The 21690-nt window shown below is 41.1% G+C and overlaps 1 protein-coding gene across 4 annotated transcripts in view; it reads right to left on the bottom strand.

Annotated features, from left to right (window-relative positions):
• Positions 1 to 21690, bottom strand: part of HERPUD2 (HERPUD family member 2) — a 97173-nt gene that overhangs the window by 7115 nt on the left and 68368 nt on the right. For 2 of the 4 annotated variants that reach the window (XM_048839073.2, XM_048839074.2), the window contains exons 2-5: positions 20593 to 20945; positions 12431 to 12508; positions 8286 to 8399; positions 5318 to 5475 (exon numbers count right to left, since the gene is read on the bottom strand). In XM_048839073.2, the coding sequence (XP_048695030.2) occupies positions 5318 to 5475; positions 8286 to 8399; positions 12431 to 12508; positions 20593 to 20739 (497 nt within the window). In that variant the 5' untranslated portion in view covers positions 20740 to 20945. Of the gene's footprint in view, positions 1 to 5317; positions 5476 to 8285; positions 8400 to 12430; positions 12509 to 20592; positions 20946 to 21181; positions 21286 to 21690 lie in introns of those variants that run through there. The other 2 variants (XM_048839072.2, XM_048839075.2) reach the window with 2 other exon arrangements.

Here is a 21690-nt window from a genome sequence, read left to right as displayed (position 1 = left end):
CTCTGGCAAGGAGCTCCACAGGTTGACTGTGTGTTGTGTGAAGAAATACTTCCTTTTATTTGTTTTAAACCTGCTGCCTATTAATTTCATTTGGTGACCCCTAGTTCTTGTGTTATGAGAAGTACTAAAACAACACTTCCTTATCTACTTGCTCTACACAAGTCATGATTTTTTAGACCTCAATCATATCTCCCCTTAGCAGTCTCTTTTCCAAGCTGCAAAGTCCCAGTCTTATTAATCTCTCCTCATACGGAAGCCGTTCCATATCCCTAATCATTTTTGTTGTCCTTTTCTGAACCTTTTCCCATTCCAATAAATATAGCTTTTTTGAGATGAAGCGACCACATCTGCACACAGTATTCAAGATGTGGGCGTACCATGGATTTATATAGAAGCAACATGCTATTATCTATCCCTGTCTTAATTATTCCCAGCATTCTGTTCGCTTTTTTGGCTGCCGCTGCACATTGAGTGGATATTTTCAGAGAATTATCCACAATGACTCCAAGATCTCTTTGAGAGGTAACAGCTAATTTAGACCCCGTCGTTTTCTATGTATAGTTCATGTATGGCTCCTCAATTGAACCCCTGGATATCAGTGCTTCCTTGGTATTATGCTGAGACAATTTGTAGGAGTTTAGCAAGTCCCTTTTTTTAATATTTGGTATAGTTTAGTTTTCTTTTAGTTGTGCTCCACTCTCCAGTAATAAGCTCTGAATTTACTCTAGCAAGTTCTTCATTTTTGTGATCTGGAGCACATTTCAAGAAACCAAGCTTGTTTACAGTTTTAAAAATAATAATTTTTTTCCTCCCGCACAGCGGTGCTGCTTGGAAGTGGTGTTTGGAATTTGAGACTCCACTTCATACCACATTCGAAAATTTATGACAGTCTTAAAAAAATCTTGAAGGGAGAGGAAGGAACAGAAAAAGAAGATGGTCACAGTTAAGCCAAGACTACTAGAGACTTTAATAATACAGTGTCCTAAGCTATTTCTGCTTCTCTCACACCAAAACAATTTGCATGCTTTATTATTGATTACTGGAGACTACATTTTCTGAGAGGCAAGATGCACTTTCATACCTAATAATGTCAAACTCGGAGGCCCACTGAGTTTCTCATTTCTTATCACTCAAAGAAATCTTGGCTTCAGAGAAGCACTCTGCAGTGCTAACTTGTCAAGCTATATTTGATATACTTGGAAAACTCAGCAGATGCTAGTATAAAAATAAGTACACAGCCAACACATTTGAAAGCGATCAACAAGGGCATTTGGGGAAAATACATGGGCAATGCTTAGAACTCAAATACACTGCATGGCAGAATGGAAAAACAATATTTAACCAAAAAAGTGACAGTCCCTCCCAAGTAAAGAATTAGTGCACTCTCTCTGGAAGGGAGAGGAAAAGAAGGAGCATGAGAAGCTTCCACTTTTCCCTCAGAATGGAAGGGAGAAGAGGCAGGAAGCAGAGTCGTCCAGGAGTTTGGAAGCAGTGGAAGAGCATAAAAGCAGAGCAGAACAAGCTGGAACTGCCTCTGCTGCTATTCCCACAGCAGAGGAAAAGCAAGCAGAACAGAAGCAGCCACAGAAGAATGGAGTTGTATGAGGCCAAGGAGTACCAGCATGTCCATGAGTGACCGCAGCCTCAGAACATCCCTCCAAAGAGACAAGAAGCCCAAAACTTCTTAAGTGGTTGAGGGTGGGAAGAGAGCCCAGAATTCATTAGTTTGGAGGGACCCAGGTTTAAATTTTGAGTGTAAAGGAAAAACCCAAAATGTACTAAATGAGCTATGTCTGGGAATAAGGTTTTGGAAAAGGTATATTTTTTGCAGGGGAGAATAAGATTAGTGAATGGTGCATAGAGGAGTGGCACTGTTGATTTACTGGTGCGGGAATGAATATGTGGCAATAGGAATACCTTTGGTGGGGAAATGGCACAGGTAGTTTTCACTCTGGCTAGTAGGTTTAGTCTTAGGATACATCAAATATTTTTCGAGCCCTATGTAACTTTTATTCAGAACATGGTATTTGTTCTGAACTATCTTCCCAATATTTCATTTCGTGAAGCAATTGGTGAGCACCAATGGTTGTCCTGGATATAAGGGGGTTCTACCGCAGAGCTGTTAAAACTTGTTTTGTGGAGACTGCTGAATTATTTATTGTCCATAGGTTCGGGCGATATATCAGCCTCAACAGGTTAATTTCAAAGTGGCAATGGAAGGTTAGCACAAACAGTATGTGATCCTTATACAGCAACTCAATTTTTAGTTAACTAACTGCGATAGTCAGTATTATCAATTGAAGTAAAATGGTAGAGAGCATTTATCTGCCTTCTGTTTATTTAACCATTTGCACATGCAAATGTGTGCCTGAAGTTATTTGGCAATGTGAGTCCTGCTGCTGTCACTGTCTTCAGAGCTCAAACCTCATTGCAATAAATTGGTTCAGTTCACAACTTGCAGAGCTGTTTCAGACTAAGACAGCAATGCACCAGGTCATTTTTACACTTTGCAGAGTCCGAGCATCATGAAGGCCAGTTAAATACATCACACTAGCAAGGAGTTTGACAATCCTTTTCTACACCGGAGGTGCACATCTATACAGTATCCTTTGGCTCAGGTTTATGGGGTTCCCCAGCCTCCCCCACACACCATTTCGTCTCCTACATTATTCAGCCAAACTGTCTCTTCCCCAAACTAACAGGAAGCAAAACCACCTCCCCAATGTTGTCAGTGTCACCTCTAATCTTCTAACGTGCTTGGATATCAAAATGACAAATTTCAAATTATCTCCTCTGGTCCTTTTGTATATATTCTATATTTTGCTTTTTGGAAAAAAAATTTCTTTACAAGATGGGAGTTTTCTCCCATCATATAAAATCCCTACAAACCAGGAAAGCAAGTTGCAAATGGAGAGGATGCAAGATGTGTGACTATTTACACATTCCTGACCTAACCTCAAAAGTTGCTTTGAAAAAGCCACACCCCTACCTAAACTTACACACATTATCTGGGGGTTTGTCTACATAGCCCTACACTTCAGACTGCAGGAGTGCAAACTACAGCACACACCCACTGTAACTGCCCCATGTTTATGTCAACACCATTCACATGGGCAGTTACAGCACAGCACTTGGGTGGGGGGGAGGGGGGGGACATTGCAATTCACATCCCTGCAGTCCAAACTGCAGCACGGTGCGGACACAGCCTAAGTGATGGAGTTCAGATTGAGAATGGCTTCAAACAGAGGGTGTGCCTCAGATGAATGAAACTAGAAAGATTCTTTTCTGTGGGAAGAATTTGGATTTCTTAGTAAGTTTTGTAAGAGGCTGCTCGTGACCTACTATGATAAACATCAGAACGCACTTTATTTCTAAGTTGGATTTCCTTGGCCTGTCTGTGTGTGTCTGAAAGGTGACCATTGTGTTGTCCATGTAGTTTGTGTATGCATAGTTTGGAAGAGGATTTTGCAGTGGAGCAAAATACTGTCTATTCAAGAAACCAAAACAGTCTCATTTTAAGTAAGCAACTAGTAAGAAATCTTAAGATTTCCAACATAGTCCTTTTGTAATAAGTGTACAGGGTACTCTTATTTTTAAAGATATGTTGCTCCATTTACCTAAACCAGTTGTTTAGAATTATTAAAGAGCAATATGACTATTTTATTGTCAATTTATTTTGTGACTACAGAGCCACAGAAATAAGGGATTATAGGTGAGAGGGCCTAGCCTAATCGTAAGCGGTCTTTGATAACATGCTACTGCTACATGTACATAGTTATCTATGCTGATGACTCAGCTCTCCCTCTTCGCTCTCCTTCTGTCCAAACTAACATCTCTGCCTGTCTTCCTGACATGAATATAAGCTGATGCTTGGCATCCACAAAAGGGATGGAACAGAGCTTTTAACCGCTCTCACCTTCCTCAGTCCTTCCTCCCTCAGTCACTGTGGACATCATCATCCTCCCTGTCACTCAGAAATGTAATCAATGTACAATCTTAGACTCTGCTCTCTCTAGTAAAAAAAGAGGGGCTAATGGCTGCAAAGTAGCCCAAGACATTAAGAGGGCTTCTGTCTGCAAAAAGACAGCAGATAGGATTGGTACTGGTATGGAATAATCCCTCAGCAATTAGTGGGTCTGGTGTCCAGTAACCCATAGCAAAAGATTTTTTTAAAAATTTGGATCAACTTGACAATGTTCCATTAAATTATTCTTTAGAGAAAACATCAAATAACTTTTTACAGTTCACTTTGACTGACCCCTTAGCCATGTCTCTAGGTTTAAGCATTCCAAGTCACCTGGACTTCGGTATAAGGACTTTAGTGTCAGTCTGCAGGTGAGAGGGACAAATGATCCAGTTCATCATTTATTTAGATTGCACGCTAGTGAAATGTTTATGCCCTGTATGGAAAGTTCATGTGAAAAACTGAATTTATCCAACCTTCCCCCAGACTCCTCCCCCCGCCCAAAAAAAGATTTATAAGACAATCCCCTATGTATGATGAACATACCACAAGTTACCTTGAGAATGAGCTTATTGCTCTACATTGAGCAGTTTCCCTGACAGTCAAGCTAGCCTGATCCAGTTTCCTCAAAGGCAAGTACGTCACTATTTACCCAAGGAATAAATGTTCACAGTGCAACATAATACATAAATTTTCCTACCAAATAACAAAGCAGATCTTTTTCTTCCTAGCAGAACCTGCAAATAGTCTGTTAGGTTATGCTGCACACCAATACAAGACCGCCTCTTATATCTGTTATCCAGGATATCTGTGAATTACTTCTACAGTTCAATCCAATGTGGACCAGGAGCGAGGTGTCAAACTGCTTTTCTGGATGTGTGTATGCCATAAAAAAATTAAGAGTCAACATTGTTCTTGTATGAATTTAATGTTAGGTAATCTTGTTGATTAAAATACCAGCAATGAGGAAAAAACATCAGCTGATCCTTAGTGGATTTATTTGCTTGTGTTTCAACCACAAATGGGGATATCAGTCACACCACCCAAAAGTAAGAGAGCATCAGCAGAAGAGGCAAAGTGTACGAGGGCAGGACAGAAAAGGAAATCGCATGGAAGGCAGCATTGATAATGCTTACCCAGGGACTTACTCTTAGATAAACAATCAAAGAAGATACATAAGATTGATTACAGGAATTCTGAAAATCATAATATTAATTACAAGTCATTCCATCATAGACTATGGAGTAACCATAATTTCAACTAAAAACCTAAAAAGTGAAAAGGAGGTATCTACAGCAAAAAATATAAACAGCACTATAACATGATTTTGAGGATTACTTCAAATTCACTTACCCTTGCATTAAATATGGGAACTGGTGACTTTGCACAGGATTGCTTTGTGCTTGTGGAAGGTTACGATGCCTCACTCCATCTGAGCTAGAGTTTATAGATGTAGATAAAGATTCTTGGCTTGTGGGTGATGGAGTTGTCGATCCAGAATGTTCTGAATTCTTAAAATAAAATAGTTTCCTTTAATATTTTCACCACACTTATGGGGGACTCAGTATTTCTATATTTGCATTAAAGGCATGTTCTTAAGTGTGCTGTGTGAAGTCTCATTAATTATATATGGTGTATACACATGCAACAAGAAACTTTCTCCTTTTAAAAATAGGAGCCATGAGTAGGCCAGATTTTCAAAAAAAGCATGCAACTGCCCATCTAGGCACAGAAGTAGGAAGCCAGGTTTACAAAAATGCTTAGAATCCAGCAGCTCCCAAAGAAAAAAAAATTTAAATGGGAGATGGGTAACGAGCGCTTTTTTTTGGGTTGGTCTGGCTCATAATAAATCAACACTTAACGATTCTAATCAAACGTTTAACAGTGAAAGGAGATACTAGTGGACATCACTAACAGAAGTAGTTGTTGTCAGTGTCTCTCATTGTTTAAAAACAACTGCACAACCCAATTTTGTAGGTCATGCCTGTCCTTTAAGTGCCCCCTGCTGGCTGAGCAGGGTACTGTAGGAGTTCTCTGCCTCAATTTCCTTCCTGCAGACACCTCAGTAACTCCACGCAAAGACACCAGTCAGTTCTGGCATGGGTGGCAGGTATAACAGGCCAGTGGAGCACTGATGCTGATGCCCAGCTGCAGATTTGGTGGGGGAAGTTTTTGCTTTATTATGCCCCATGCAGGTTCCAGGGCGGCTGAGAAAGCAGTATCTGCTATTCAACTTCCTGGGTTCATCAGTAATCTCCCTGGACTCCAGAGAGACTGCTGATGAACCCAGGAAGCTGAGTAGCACATACTGCCTCCTCAGCCGCCCCAAAATCTGAATGGGGCATATCTAAAGCTCAGGTTCTTCTTCAGGAAGAGATGCTGCGGCTTTTCCCGGGCAGCTTGGGGTCTGGGGAAGGGGAGGCGTGGCAGGCCTAGGACTCCTCCAGGCAAGTGGGGGGCTGGCTCCTCCAGCCGAGGGAGGGGTGCACTCAGGCCTCCGGCCAGCCCAGAACTTCTCCAGCTGGGCGGGGGGGGGAGAGGGAGAGACTACTCGGGGCTCCTCTGGGTGGGGGGGAAGCGGGGGAGACATGGGTGGAAGGGGTGGAGCCGGGGGCTAGCTTCCCCCAAGGGGGGCTCTACCTGCTGACCATGAGTTCTAGTGATGTGGCTTAGCCCTCTGGCAAAGTCACAAACAAGTGTAAACCCTTCTGGGGTATCAAAAGTCCAACTGAAGAGAGCCAACAAAGAAGAAGATTCTTCTACCATTTGGGGGCTTCTCTTCAGCCTGCTCCCTGAGCTCTAGTTCCTAGCCCCTTCCAGGGCTACTTCTGAAAGACTTTCTGGCTCTAGGATAGAGCACTTGGCCCCCAAGTTCCCTGGAGTATGCAATCTTCCACAGATGCTAACTCAGAGCCTTCCACAGGATCCTGCCTGCTCCCTGTGATTCTACACCAGAGTGATCTCTCTGTCCTCTTATGAGGCCCAGCTGTCCATTAAGCTATCACCTGACCCCTTATTCCTGCCCTCTCAAGCTGGGAAGCAACTAATTATGGCGAGCCAGCCAGTCACCCTGACACTTTCAGAAATGAAGATCAGACTGCAGGGTGGCAAATGTTCTAGTATAACCAGCCTCCTGCACTAGAATTTGGTTAATACATACATAATTATATTAGCTTTCATAAACTCCAACTCCTAATATTAGCTTTTAAAGAACAGTGTTTAAATATTAGAAAAACCCATCCAAACTAAACTAGCTCTGAAGAACAGAAATTAGAACAAGGTCAACGTGCCACAGATGTCAGTATGGAAACAAACATCTATACAACCCCATCTGTCTGCAACAAAAAGCATGCAAGAGATAGTTTTACCTACTAGAGTGACAACTGAAGAACGGAAGAAAGAAAGAATGATGGATAAAGTCCCTCTGCTTTCTGATGGATACTTTTTCTACTAGATTAGGAATTTGGCACTGTGTACTAACATGATTTAAAATAATTACTCTGCAGACAAGCATACAGGTAGTTTATAAAGCAAAGCAATAAGAGTGGAAGCCAATTATTTCAAAAACTATAATATAAACCTAGACTTTTTGAAAAGAAATATTTACAAAATCCCTCTGAAAAATTCACTGCACTCAAGTATTGCCCAGAGGTTGGCTTAAGGTATTCAGCTACATGAGGAAGTCCCAATCTGTACGCTGTCTAGTGCGGGTGTGTCAAAGAGGGGACAAACTTGGCCTTCCAGTGAGGTGAGAATAAAGCAGACAGCTGATCACTGCCAAAGTGCTGTTTTTGCTTACTGATAGTTAATCAGCAGAACACAGGTGACATGTGCATATGTCCCAGCTAACCCTCAACAGCCTCCTGGAGAGCAGTCACATTTCCACCTAAGGAGAGGAGGCAGGAGGCTCACCATAATGAAGGAAAAGACGACTCTTAGAACCATTTTTACCTGCTATTCTATCACAGCCAAATACAGTTAAGAAAACCCCCACTTTCAGGCTCCAGGGAAGGATTTTTTAAATATAAAATACATAGCAGTTTTGAAGTCACAAATTTCATCTTCTAATGAAGACTACAGAGATTTCAGCATTGTTACAGTTACCAGAACAGGGTTCATGTTTTTTTCTATTACAATTTTAATATTTGAAGCACTGCCTTTGAGTTTAACTGTACAAAACAGTTTACATAAGGTTGTTTTTACACAATATTTTGCACTTTCATTGTATTGCTACCAGGTTTTAAAAACTAATGGGAAGTGCTGACAAAAAAGACCACGATCAAATGAGAATCTCCACTCCATATACCAAAAAACAACTCACTGAGCTGCTGCTGGATGTCGATGCTCCATGACACACAGAACTGGTGCTTGGTTTTGGAGAACTTGGGGGGGTCCGTGAAGTACATACTAGATGAACCATATGATATTCATCTTGCTAAAATTAAAGAAATTAAAGAGTTTAAACAACAGTATTTCAGAAATTTCTAGGTTAAATGGGATTAAAAACCTACTTTCAAAGTAAACTCACAATTAATAGGGCAGCATGATGCAGAATCTAGTAGCCATACACATCTATAACTTAAGCCCACTATGACAGAGTTCCACGTTTTGGATAAAGTATTTTCTTACCAATTCACTGTATCACTATGCACAATAGCGTACGTTCTGGCATAAAGACGTCTCTTATCCCTGCCTCTAGAACTGCAGCATGGTACAATGGGTATGATACCAGACTCGGAAACAGGAGACCGCATTTTGTTTCTAGCTTTGCCACTAACTCATGGTGACAAGTCATTTACTGTTCTGTGCCTTAGTTTTCCCATCTGTAAAATAGAAAATATGCTCTTAAATGGCTTTGAGATGTGTGAACGAGTGCTAAGTATAATTATTGCAGTCAAACAGCAAATACTCAGTACTTACGTAGTATTGTTCAAAGTGCTATACAAGCCTTAGTTCTGACCTACATGAGGTACAGAAAGTATCTCCATTTTATTTGGGGAAACTGAGGAAAAGAGCTATAGTGACTTGCCCAAAACCATGAGTCACTGGCAGAGTCAGACTTGGAAGTCAACAGTTCTTGATTTGAGCACAGAGTTGGATTCTTCAAGAGCATGCTGTTTCTCAAACAGGGATGTGATAAAGACTGCTCAATTTGCAGGTATCTATTTTATTCCATAGGAAAGAAACCACTAGAAATAAATAGCTTAAATGGCTATGGCCATGGCTATTTCAGATGTGCTGTGACTAGATTCAAATTGCACTGTGGGGTTCTCTCAGTATTCACATACAATAGCCTGCTACAATTCTGAAGTCATGCTGCAGCGCACACCCTGGCACAAATAAAATGTGCCATTATAATAATAGTTATCAGGATAAGTTTAGAAATATTTTATTTTTTAGACAAGGCTAAAGCTTAGAACGTTAACCCTAAATAGCCACATTTAATTCTTCAAAACAGCCAACAGAAAGGTTGCTTTTGCATCACATTCTCCATTACCACTTTTTTTTTCCTTTCCCAATCAAGCAAACATAACCACCCTGATGCTAAACCACCACCAAACACCACTCCCGCTCTAGAGAGACAAGGTTGGTGAGATAATATCTTTTTATTGGACCAGCTTCTGTTGGTGAGGGAAACAAGATTTCAAGCTTACACAGAGCTCTCCTTCAGGTCAAAAAGAGCTCTGTGTAAGCTTGAAATCTTGTCTCCCTCACCAACAGAAGCTGGTCCAATAAAAAGATATTAACTCACCTACCTTGTCTCTCTAATATTCTGGGACTGACACAGCTACACCACCACTGCATACTCCCACTCTAGTCAGCTCCATTCCTAGCCCCAGGCTCCTCTCTTGCTTCTACTCCCTAGCAGGTAGGTTCCTTCCCCTGCTATTCAGATGTATCACATTCAAAGAGCAGTGGAACTTGACCAACTTACAAAAATAATCTCCATATTGACTAATAAGGTTCCTCCCATACAGGTGCAACTTACAGAATGCTTGACATTATAGCATGTTCTTTCAAGCTTAGTATCTGCATGGCACTGACCAATGGCATTACCATCACATGTGTTATACACAACTGTACACAGGTTTTCAGTGTACATGCTCAAGAAGTTCCTAGACATCTCAACATGTGCGTAAATACTATTTTGGACAACTGATGACACTCCATGTCAAGAGAGCAAAATGTCAGAGACAAAAATTTCTGTAGATATTCATCAAATCCTTAGCTGATATCAGAACAGATGGCTAGTCAAAGTATTAGAGACCACGAGCTAAAGATTCGTTTCTTCAAAATCTAAAGCAATTGATGGCACAAAGATTTTGGGAAGAAGAATATGGTGAACAATAAAGAATATTTCACTTACCTTCTATCACAGCTTTTATTTCCCTTCCTTCCCCTCCACCCCCTCGCATTACAATCTTTTCTTAATTAGACTGATAAAGATGCCCCCAACTCAGTTCTGGGGTCATTCAGGGATACAAAATTCTCTAAGTAAAACAATTTGATGTACAGTAGCTGAAGACTGTTATGAAAACCTTTGTAGAATCAGGTCCACAGGGTTAGCAGGGTTTATTTATATGGGCTCTTCCTCCAGTAGATACGCATGGCTTGAATTTGTGTATCAGAGAAAACAGGTTATATAAACTCATCTATGCTTATCACAAAAATCCATAAGCCATGGAGCTACTGTAGATTTTCAGGGCACGGAAAGAACTGTATTTGTCTAAACTGATTCAGGCCTTTAGTTGTTACTAGTCAGCAATCACAGAAAATAAGGTTTTTGCACAAAGAGTAAATGCTACAAATTTTATGAAATGAGAAAAAAATGGATTTACTGCCAGTAAAAATAATTCCACATACAGTTTTCCACTGACCCTAGTCATAATCTACTTAAGTTTGGTGGTATTGGATCAGATACAAGTGATGTGTGCATTTCAAAATTACCTTAAATCAGGAGAGAAACAACACTATGAAGCTGTTGAGATTTGTTTATGGTTTTCCATCTCATCTTCAAGTAATATGACATCACACTGATTTAAAGGTTTAACAGTTGAACACACATTATTTGACTATTCATTGACCAGTTTTTTTGTTTTGTTTTGTATTTTAAAAACCAGCTTCAAACCGACTGAATGGCTCTTCGGTTGCATTTTCATAGCGCTTCTTATCAGTAGATCAAGGAATTTTACAAATGAGGTAAGCATTATTATCCCTGTCAGACAGAGAAACTTTTTTTCTGCATATCAGGCATATCCTTTTAAACTGCAAGGGTTGATAAATACATTGATTCAATACTTTAAAGAATTCCAGGAACAGAAGTTAGTTCATCCTCACTGATGTTCAGGTATTGCATATTAAATGGTTTGCATGTTTTTATTACACAAGAGTGTATTTCTTTATCCCAACAAAATAGCTTCAGGTGAAATCTTTACTGCTTTCTATGCATCCTAACCTCAGGAATGAGACTAAACTAAATGTATTATGGTTTCTACCACAGGCAAAATTCAGAGATTTTATTTAGAGTTCTGGTACAAAATAATCTCTCTAGCACATCATTCTGCTCAGTGCACTAATCCTACACTATTCTCATTTGATCAAGTACCTCCTGCCTGATGGTACTGAAACAGGCTATTCTCTCCAGACCAAGGACTACAAATTTTCTACGTTTAGATACTAAGTACTAAGACACACTATGTTTTTTGTCTTTGAGGCCTGAGTTCAAATTCAGTTTAGCCAGAGGAGCCTAAAATTAAACTAGTAAAACTAAATCAATCTGTAAGGTGAACCAGCAGAGAGAGAAAAAGGTGCACCAACCAAGTTAGTACTATCAAGCCATCACACGCAAAACAAAACCAGCAGCAGTTAAAAATGTTTAAAGGTTAAAACCAGGATAGGAGTCAGGATACTATGCAGAAAGACTTGTTAAAAGGGACAGATACACATTTCTACATATGAACAGCCATGTACTACTGTCAATTTAAACAAAGAACTCCCATTTTTGTCCAAGAGTTCTGCTGTGGATTGAGGGAAGCATATGACCCTATAAATATAATTGTTTTCAGATCCATACAAAACTCAGCATTGTGGTGAACGTATGCAGGATCCATGCTTCAAAGTTGCTGCAATTAAACTTATGCCATCACGCAACAGCGAAGTTAGCACTTGGGCCAGTTGTTAAAAAACAATCATTCTATTCCTCATGCTACTAGCTAAGAATTAATGCAAAATATTTTACCCTCTCCCACCAAACCTCTCGCAGTCCTTCAAAAAGCTCTACTCCCCTGCAGAGAGACATGAACTTTCAAATTAATTTCCCTGAACATATTTAGACTACATGTAATAAAATGCTCAATCTCAATATAAGAATGAAAAGTTGAAAGTTAAACAACGCAAGTTTAGAGTCCTATTTCCCCAAACAATGGTTTTACTTAAAATATCATATGGTGTTGATGTAAAGCTTACTTTTCTGAGAATATCTTTCAGCTGCAGATGATCAGGAAGCAGTCTGCCAGAATACACCAGTCTCTGATCCTTTGTAGACTACAAGATGGGACAAAGAGAGGAATTTAGCTTTTTTTCCAGCTGTACAGATTTACAGCTGGAAACATTTGTAGATGAAAAAAATCCCTTGCAAATTCCCACCACCTACTGTTAGTCTGCAAAACACATTTCAGTGGTTTTGTAATTTCAGCTGTTACGGAAAATTGCTGATAGTGCATAACAAAAGGTGGGGGGATCCAGGTGTGGGATGAGAGGGTTCTGTGTTGGGCAATCTGGGTATGGGTGGCTCAGTGGGGGGGGGGGGGGATCTGGGTGTGGGGGAGATCTGGATGCACAGGGGCTTGGGTGGGGGGGGGGGTTTCTACCTGCAATGGTAATGGTACTCTGCAGGAGGGTCCAGATGAAAGTGGGTGGGGCTCAGCAGGGGGGTCCGGGTGTGGGGAGCTCAGTGAAGGATCTGGTGCAGCTGGTTTGGGCTCAGTGGGGTGGGGATCCAGGTGCAGCTGGTTGGGGATCGGGGTGGCTCATGGGGTAGTCCAGGTGCAGGGGGAGTGAGGCTCATCAGGCGGTTCTGAGTGGAGGGGTGTGAGGCTCAGCAGGGGAGTCTGGATATGAGAGGATCTGGATGCACAGAGGTCAGGTGGATGGGGGAGCAGCTCTCTCTATAGGGATCACTCCCCCTGCAGCTGAGGAGCGATGGGTGCAGGAAGCACCGGGGTGGGTTGGTGGGGAGGTTTGCAGAGTTTCCTACAGCTGGGAGAGAAATCTGGGGGTGGGTCTAACATGGCCCCAGATGCTGTGCAGGGGAAGAGGGAGTCCCATCCTCCCCAGCCCAGCCGGGACTAGCAGCTGAGCCTGGCACAGGGCAGGAGCCACCAGCCAGGTCTTTCCTAGTCCTGTGCCCTTCCCCACAGTGATTTCTCTCTCTGCTGGCTGCCCTGGGCACCTGAAACACTGCTGGCGATGGTAGCATGACCGCTCTTGTGCCTTCCCTTTGTTTCCCTGCAGAAAAGTGACTTTCTGACTGGGAAACAAAGAAATCTGTGGGGGACAAATTCTGTGCATGTGCAGAATTTCCCCAGGAGTAGAAAGTATATGTGGGAGACCAAGTTACACTACTACAGCACCCAATGTGATTTTTATATGTCACCATTGGTATCAGGCACTTTATGCAGAAAAAGACTCCCTTTGGTCTTACCTTTGCTGGTAGGATCAAACTGTTTTAACTGAATTACTAAATCACGCTATAGCCTTGGTGAAGTTCACAGTATGGTTCCATTTACAAGGGCAAAACACAACTAGTTTTAACAGTTTCAGGATACCACTACATCCCTGAACAGCTTTTCTAGTTTAGATGGGCCCTGAAGCCTTATCTACAGTGGGATTTTTTTTTTTTAAATCCCCACCTTTGCTAACTTCACTTGAACAAGCACAAGCAACATGAAGAATCCTGGGGTAGAAAAGTTTATAACTGGCAAAGTTTTTCAGCACAACTAACTCAATATGGAGCAAGCCTTGCTGACATGATGCTTGATATAAACCACTCCCCTCCCCATCAGCTGAACCTGTTATCAGTGTAAACATTGCTTAAGATTCTGCATTTCTTTCCCCCTTCTCTTAATATGCAGCTAAGTAAACAGTATCATATACAGGACCAAAGATCCTGCTGAGATCCAGATTTCTAATGCAAAATATTATTTTAAATCCTTTGAGACCATCTTTATATGTCACAATGCAGCAGAAGGCAATACACTTTTTTTGTTTGTTTGCTTGCAATTACCTTTTATAGGCTCCCCTGTAATTTAGCAAACTGTACTCCGGATACTACACCGGTACAATTTTTCTTCTGGAATAAGCCACATCATGACAAATATTTAGAACAACACTGGGCAAAGAATTAGAAAATGTACTGTAGTGTACAGTCCTGCCCTATATTACCTTAAAAAAAAGTTTCCTTCCAACTCCAATTTCTGATGTACCACATTCAATACAGTCACACTAGAAGGTCATAGCGGCGTATCAAATATAAGCTGCCTCAAAAAAAGAAACCCATCGGTGACAGAGAAGAAAGGCAAAGTTTATTGTAGGGGCTATGGGTGGAGAACATTAGACATAAACGTACAAAACTAGCTATGTCCTAGTGCTACTTAGAAGTACAACCCAAACATGGAAACTGTACTGAAAAATAATGACAAAACAAGTCCTAAGTGCTCTCATCATATTGTAGAGTCCACTTTAGGTTACTAGCAGAAGACAGTGAGTTATATTGCCCAGTTGGTTATTGGCAAACGTGAGCAACTTTTTCCTGTATTGTAGCACACTGACTACATTCTTTCCACATTTCACTGCTAAGACTAATTTCTTTTCAGAAAACATTCATAATTTGTTAGTTTTACTCTCCATGCTTACAGTGCCCTTGGCTTTGACCCATCTTATTTAATTAACATTGTTTTAAATAGAGCTGAAAGAAAGGTGTTTGTTGTATAAGAACTTCAGTGAACATAGCATCCTATTGTTACAAAACTTCGGCTTTCCACATCACAGAAACAAGAATCACAGGAACAGAGTTAACTACCACAGCAAAGATAGTACAAGAGACCATATTTTTGTACTTACAAGATTTAAAAGTTCTTTGGAAACTGACAAAAATCATGTCACAAGAAAAATACCACAGAGGATTTTTAAAGAACCCAGAGGGCTTACCTCATAAGATTATAATGCAACATTTAAAAAAGTAATTAGTCCTAAGTATACAGTATATAGCTTGGGGGGTGAGGGGGCTGAAATCCCTTAAAATGGATAGCAAGCCAGTACAAGTTGCTTTCTATGTTTTTTTTTTTTTTTCCCTATGAGGTAGTCTCTCCTGCATGATCAAATACAGGTGCCCTGCTTTGGTAACTTTATATAAGAAGTTCTAATACATTAAAATTTGTTTTACATCATCTAGTTATCAACTGCCTGCTCAAAAGCTATATAATTAACAAACAATAATTCTCTGGCATAATCCTTAAACTGAATAGATTCTTAAGAACGAAACACCTAGAATATTTCTGTCTAATAAAAATCCAATAAATCCCCATGCACAAACTTAAACACATAACCGCACTTCTAATCAGCCTATGACAGTAAAAAACATTTACATCTTGAGAATGACATGAATATTTGCTAATCTGAAGTCTTCTAGTTCAGTAATTCCTAGTGTGGTTTATTCCTTTCTAGTTTTGCTTCTCCAAAAGACATGCAAATATTTTTGCTGAGTTTATTTATACTAACAAAAAGTAATATCTGGAGCACTATTACAGAGCTCAATTTCTCAACAATACTGTCTACTTTATATAAGTAACATACGGCAAAACCATTTCTGCACTATATGGTCAGAGTTATTTATGGCTAAGAGTAGAGACAATTCTGAGGATAACATCTATACAGAATTTGGTAATGGACTAAGTTTTCTAAAGGAAATTCCTCTGTTTCACATTGAGCATCTCTTTCGTGGGTGGTAGAAATTCATGTTTTTGACACACAACTATGGTTTTTCCCATCCCATTTTTCCACAGAAATTTAAATTAAAGTCCTTCAAGTGTGACTATTAAGAAAATATTGTCATCAACCTAATTTAAGCTTTGCCCCGTATACTCATAATTCATTTACTCCAAAAACAAGGTTAATTCACTCGAAAACTGCATTAACATGAAGTTAAGCTTGTCAACATCCATTCCTAAATAAACAGTAAAAAAAGAAGATGCCAAGTTTGGATTCTTTCATGAACCTTAGAAATAACCTTTTTCATACACAAGATATCAGTACTCAAATACAAAAGAAGATAGATGCATGCACTGTGATGGTTTGAACCTAGGATCTACGATACCAGAATAACCTTTTGAAAGCAAAAAGAAAAGGAGTACTTGTGACACCTTAGAGACGAACCAATTTATTTGAGCATAAGCTTTCGTGAGAGCACAACTCAGTTTTTTTAAAAGTATTTACACCTACGAGTAAACTTATCTATTTGGGAAGTTGTAATTCAAGTGACCTGCCTATAAAAACTGCACTAGTTTAAATCTGTTTAAAATGTACACTCACAAATCAATTTAATCCTCACTTAAATCCCTTTATCTTAATTCAGTGAATTAACAATGCAGTCTAGACTGATTTTAGTAACGGTTTAACTGGTTTAAAGCACTTAAATTAGGAGTTTGCACTGATTTAACTGGGACCTTTTTATAATAATATAAATTAGTATAACTGCTCTAATACAGACAACACCTGAGTCTTCAAAATTCTGGGGTCCTTTGCATCATAAGTGGGTTACTGACAATCTCTTGCTCTTCGCTTCCCATTATGCTACCATATGAAAAAATACCCAACAGTTAAAACATGAATTAGAAATGATATATTAAACTTATGACAAGAGGCAATACTCCTGATCGTGAATCAATGTTGGTTAGTCTCACATTTGTTACTTTTATTTTGAAAGAATTTTTATTTATAAAATTATTACAATGGCTGGTAAACCTAAGCAGGGGGCAACATATTTATCATTTTTAATATGCCATAAGTGTATGAATTAGCTAGTGGTATAACAATGATCTACGAGGGTCATATAAAAACATCTTGAAAAGTTTATAGTTGATCAGTAAGTGATGGCAATTGATTTCTCCTTTCCATCACTAATTGAAATTTAGAGAGAAAAATGTTATGCCGAAAAGCAGCACTTGTGAACTGGTGCATTATTACAAATATTAAATTATTTTATTTCTAAATCTTGTTTTTCAAACTTCTACAGTCACTAAAGTCCAAGAAAACAGTATCAAGCATTTTTATTTTACAAAGTTTTAGTAGTGCAAAAATTTAAATTGAACTTGGGAAAAAAAAGTTAACTTCCAGAATTTATTAGTAAATTAAACCTTTCCAAGCCTACATATAGCTATGATAAGTTTGAACAGTTTTACCCAACTTTTATTAGGGGGGTGGAGAAGAGAAACAGCCTCTAAAACCCAAATACTTTCCATGCTGTTTTATAGGACACCACAGATTTTTTTTTTTTAAAAGGCTCCTTTAATCTGTGACCATCAATCACAGCCAAAAACATATGCAGTAAATCCCACTCCAACTGACACTTGAACTTGCTGAATTAGTTAACAGTAACTGTATATAAGGTACAATGAAATTCTCAACACAAAAAAGCAAAACTGATTAAATTAGCATTCTCCCCATCCTCTTCAACCCAGCAGGGAAACATATTTAATAGGTCAGGTAAAATTTAGGCCTGGTCTACACCTAAAACTTAGGTTGACCTAGATATGCCACTCATCGGAGTAAAAAAAATCATCAAAGCCCTGAGATGTAGCTAAGCCAACCTAAGCCCCGGTGTAAACACTGCTAGGTTGACAGAATTCTTCGATTAACCTAGCTGCTGCATCTCGAGGCGGTGAACTTTACTACAGAAACAGAAAAAGCCCTTTCATCCCTGTGCTAAGGCCGGATCTACACTTAAAAATTAGGTTGACCTAGCTATGTCATCCAGGGCTGTGAAAAATTTCACACCTTGAGCACCATCGTCAGGTCAGCCTAACCTCTGGTGGTGTAGATGTGGTTAGATCAATGGAAGGATTCTTCCATCAACCTAGCTATACCACCTCTCTAAGAGGTGGATTATCTACAGAACAGAAAAACCTCTTCTGTGGCTGGAGGAAGTGTCTACATTTAGGGCAGGTCTACACTATGGCGATGGACGCTCTGAGATTGATCCACCGGTGGTTGATTTAGCAGGTCTAGTAAAGACCCGCCAAATCGACTGCAGATTGCTCTCCAGTCGACCCCTGTACTCTACCCCCGAGGAGAAGAGTAAGGTAAATTGACAGATTTTTCCCCTGTCGACCCCCCACGGTGTAGACCCCGCAGTAACTCGACCTAAGGTACATTGACTCCAGCTATGTTATTCACATACAATGCTGCAGCTGTAGAGTAGACATAGCTTAAGTCTCCTGGTAACCAGAGACCCATTGAGAAGGAATTTATTACTCAACTAGAATAAATTTTTTTCACTAATTTGCTCCGTCCCCTAAAAAAGTAATGATACAATGCATATATATTCTCTTATGCATTAGAGTTGTTTCCTAAAGACTAATTCAAGTCTCTGCCTATGTGAGATCCGGGGAAGATTTGTTGAACTGGTGTGTGAATACACATTTTAGGAAAGTGTTTTCTATTGATGAAAAAGTTGTAACCAATCAAAGGTATTTTTTCATTTCCTTTAAAATGGACATGCTCCTTTCATACATTTTATCTATTAATTATACTTTCACAAGTTTTACCCTCAGAGTACTTACTCCTCCAACAGATGTCAGTGTAGCTTTATCAGTCACAATATAATCATGTTGTAAGCTAGATAAAAAATGATCTGCACATGCCTGACAAAGCATACACAACAGTTCTATTTTCCTTCCAACTTTAATTCCTTCTCAAAAAATTTAGACCCTCTTTTCAAACATGAAACTACAACAATTTTACCACTAAAGAAAAATCCTACAATTGCACTTTTTGAAGGAGACTGATAAAGCAGCTGACCATTTTATTACACTAGCTCTATGCTAGCCATTTGCAATACACACTCATCCTTTGTTCTATTCTTTCCCTAGTATTACAGTAGCACCCAGATGCTCCAATCAGGCCTAGGACCCCATTGTGCTGGTGCTATACGAAGATGAAATAAAACTGTTCATGCCTCAGAAATTTAATCTATATAAGTTTCATAGATTCACAGAGTTTAAGGCCAGAAGGGACCATCAGATCATCTAGTCTGACCTCGTGTATATATAACAGGCCCTTAAATTTCACCCAGTACTGAATCCTTTAACCTGTTTTCTACAGGTTTCAGAGGAACAGCCGTGTTAGTCTGTATTCGCAAAAAGAAAAGGAGTACTTGTGGCACCTTAGAGACTAACCAATTTATTTGAGCATGACGAAAGCTCATGCTCAAATAAATTGGTTAGTCTCTAAGGTGCCACAAGTACTCCTTTTCTTTTTGCTGTTTTCTACAGCATCCAGTCTTGATCTGAAATCATTAAGACATGGAGAATCCAAAACTTCCCTTTGTATTTTTTTTCACTCATTTAATCATCCTCACTTAAAAAATATGTATGCCTTATTTCTAATTTGAATTTATCTGGTTCTTCTTATTCTTTTCTCTGCTAGATAAAAAGAGCCCTTCAGTATCCTGTACTTTTTTCCCAGGAAAATACTTATACAGTGTAATCAATTCACATCTCAATGTGCCTAAGAACCAAATACACGACTTCCTGCACATTTTAAATGGAAACTGAATAGCAAACAAGAATCATTCTGGATGTATTAAGAATGCACTTAATGTATTTGAACCACCAATTTTTGTTTTTTCCTTAGCCTTATAGGCGCTACAGTTCTTTCATTGTGCAAATTTGGAATCTAACAACATTCCAAGTTCTTTCAATCTGCAAGTCACAAAATTTCTTCAGAAGACAGCAATAAATAATTCTTAGTTATAATACTTTCCATTTTTACTATCAGGACAACCATCATCCACTTTTGCCCAACAGTATTTGCAAGAACTGAGAACACAGCAATGGTCTTCAGTGTTCAGAAGAGCGGATTTCTAAACCAAGATTGGAGGAAAGGGGAGAGAAGTTTTACGCTCTTTTTAAGCTTTGTCTTCACATTGTTAAGCATTCTTGCAGCCCATCCCTTCCATAAATATACTATATCTTATGTGAAACTTAGCAGTACCCCCCCCCCAAAAAAACACCCACCTCAGAGGCCTTCTGTTTACTGAAGTTTAGCCAAAAACATATACTGCTCTAGTTAGCCTAGAGAACTAACTAACTAAATGCACTGTGCTCTGCTTAGACCATGAAAAAGGAGAAAGATATTGAATACGCTTCCCGTTTCCCCAAAACATAAAGACAACTGCAAACATTACTCGGCTTACCAATTCTTCAAGGCAGGGACTTTTTGTATGTGTGCCATACCAAGGACGATGGGGCCCTCATCAGGGCCCCTAGAAGTTGCTGTAATACAAAACCCATAGTACCGGGGCAGGCAGCGTGGCCCTGGGCAGGCTGCTGCGGGGCAAGGCAGCGACTTACCGGCTTACTAGGGTAGACTTTGGAGAGGTGAGTTTTCAGTTTGCCCACGGTCCAGTCCAGGAAGCAGCTAATGGTCTGGTCGGTGTATTTCTGGTTGGGCGCTTTGATGATGAGGGTCACCGGGTGACCCACCAGGCTTTGGTCCATGCTGCTCGCACGGGCTCGCTCTCTCTCCCCGCGGGGCGAAGCCGCTGAAGCTCGACGGCCGGGGCCGGAGGATCAGTGTCCGGGGGCGAGTTTCACAAGGAGGCTTCGGCCGCCCATCCCCGCGGTCTCGGCGGGAGCCGCCCCGGCAGTACAGGGAAAGGGGAAGTAGACGGGACCCCGACGAGCCACGCCAGGGCGGTGTCCGCCTGCGGAGGGGGAAAGAGGGGGCGAGTTAGGGGCGTCACACACCGACCCCCCTCCCCCACGCAACAAGGGCCGCGACCCTCCTCCCCCCCGGGGGCCGGTAACCGGAGCAGACCGGGGAGCCCAGTGACTGGGAGCCCAACCCTCGGGCGAGGCATGGTCACACTCAACGACCCCTGGGGCGAGGCCTACACCCCGCCTCCCCGGCGGCAGCAGAAGGGCCCTGACCCGCCCATACCGAGCCCGGCGGCGGCTCGGCTCGTCCCGGAGCTGTTCTGCTGGCGTAAAATGGAGACCGGAAGTGGTTCGCCTCCCTTCGCCTGCGGCGCCCCGTGCGCGGCGCCAGGGGGCGCTGGAGGGCTGGCGGCGAAGGGAGCGTGCGCACTCCCCCCGCGCGGAGAGACCGCGGCAGTCCTCCAGGCCCGCTCTTGGCCAAGCCGCGGCCGCATCAGCACTGTTGGGGCCGGGAAACCCGGTCACTGCGTCTTGGCGCCAAGGAGACGGGCGCCCCCTGCTGTTGAGTGGCAGCAGGGCTTCAGAGGGGCTGTTCACACAGGCTGCATCCAAGGCCTCTGAGAACTGAGAAGGAGCAGCGGGGCACCTTCACTGGAGCTTTCTGAAGTGGTATCTGCTCTGGGACCGGGATGAGGGAAAAGCCCCCTGCTCGCTCCAGCCCCCAGAGCTCCATGGTGTCTGCAACAAGTGTTTGGCCTTTGGCTAGTGCTCCGCGCCGGGGGCGGCTAGGTA

This window comes from Caretta caretta, chromosome 2, assembly GCF_965140235.1.
Source record: "Caretta caretta isolate rCarCar2 chromosome 2, rCarCar1.hap1, whole genome shotgun sequence".
Taxonomy (NCBI): Eukaryota; Metazoa; Chordata; order Testudines; family Cheloniidae; genus Caretta; species Caretta caretta.
Note: the sequence above shows the minus strand (reverse complement) of the source record. Positions and strands in the feature narration are given on the sequence as shown.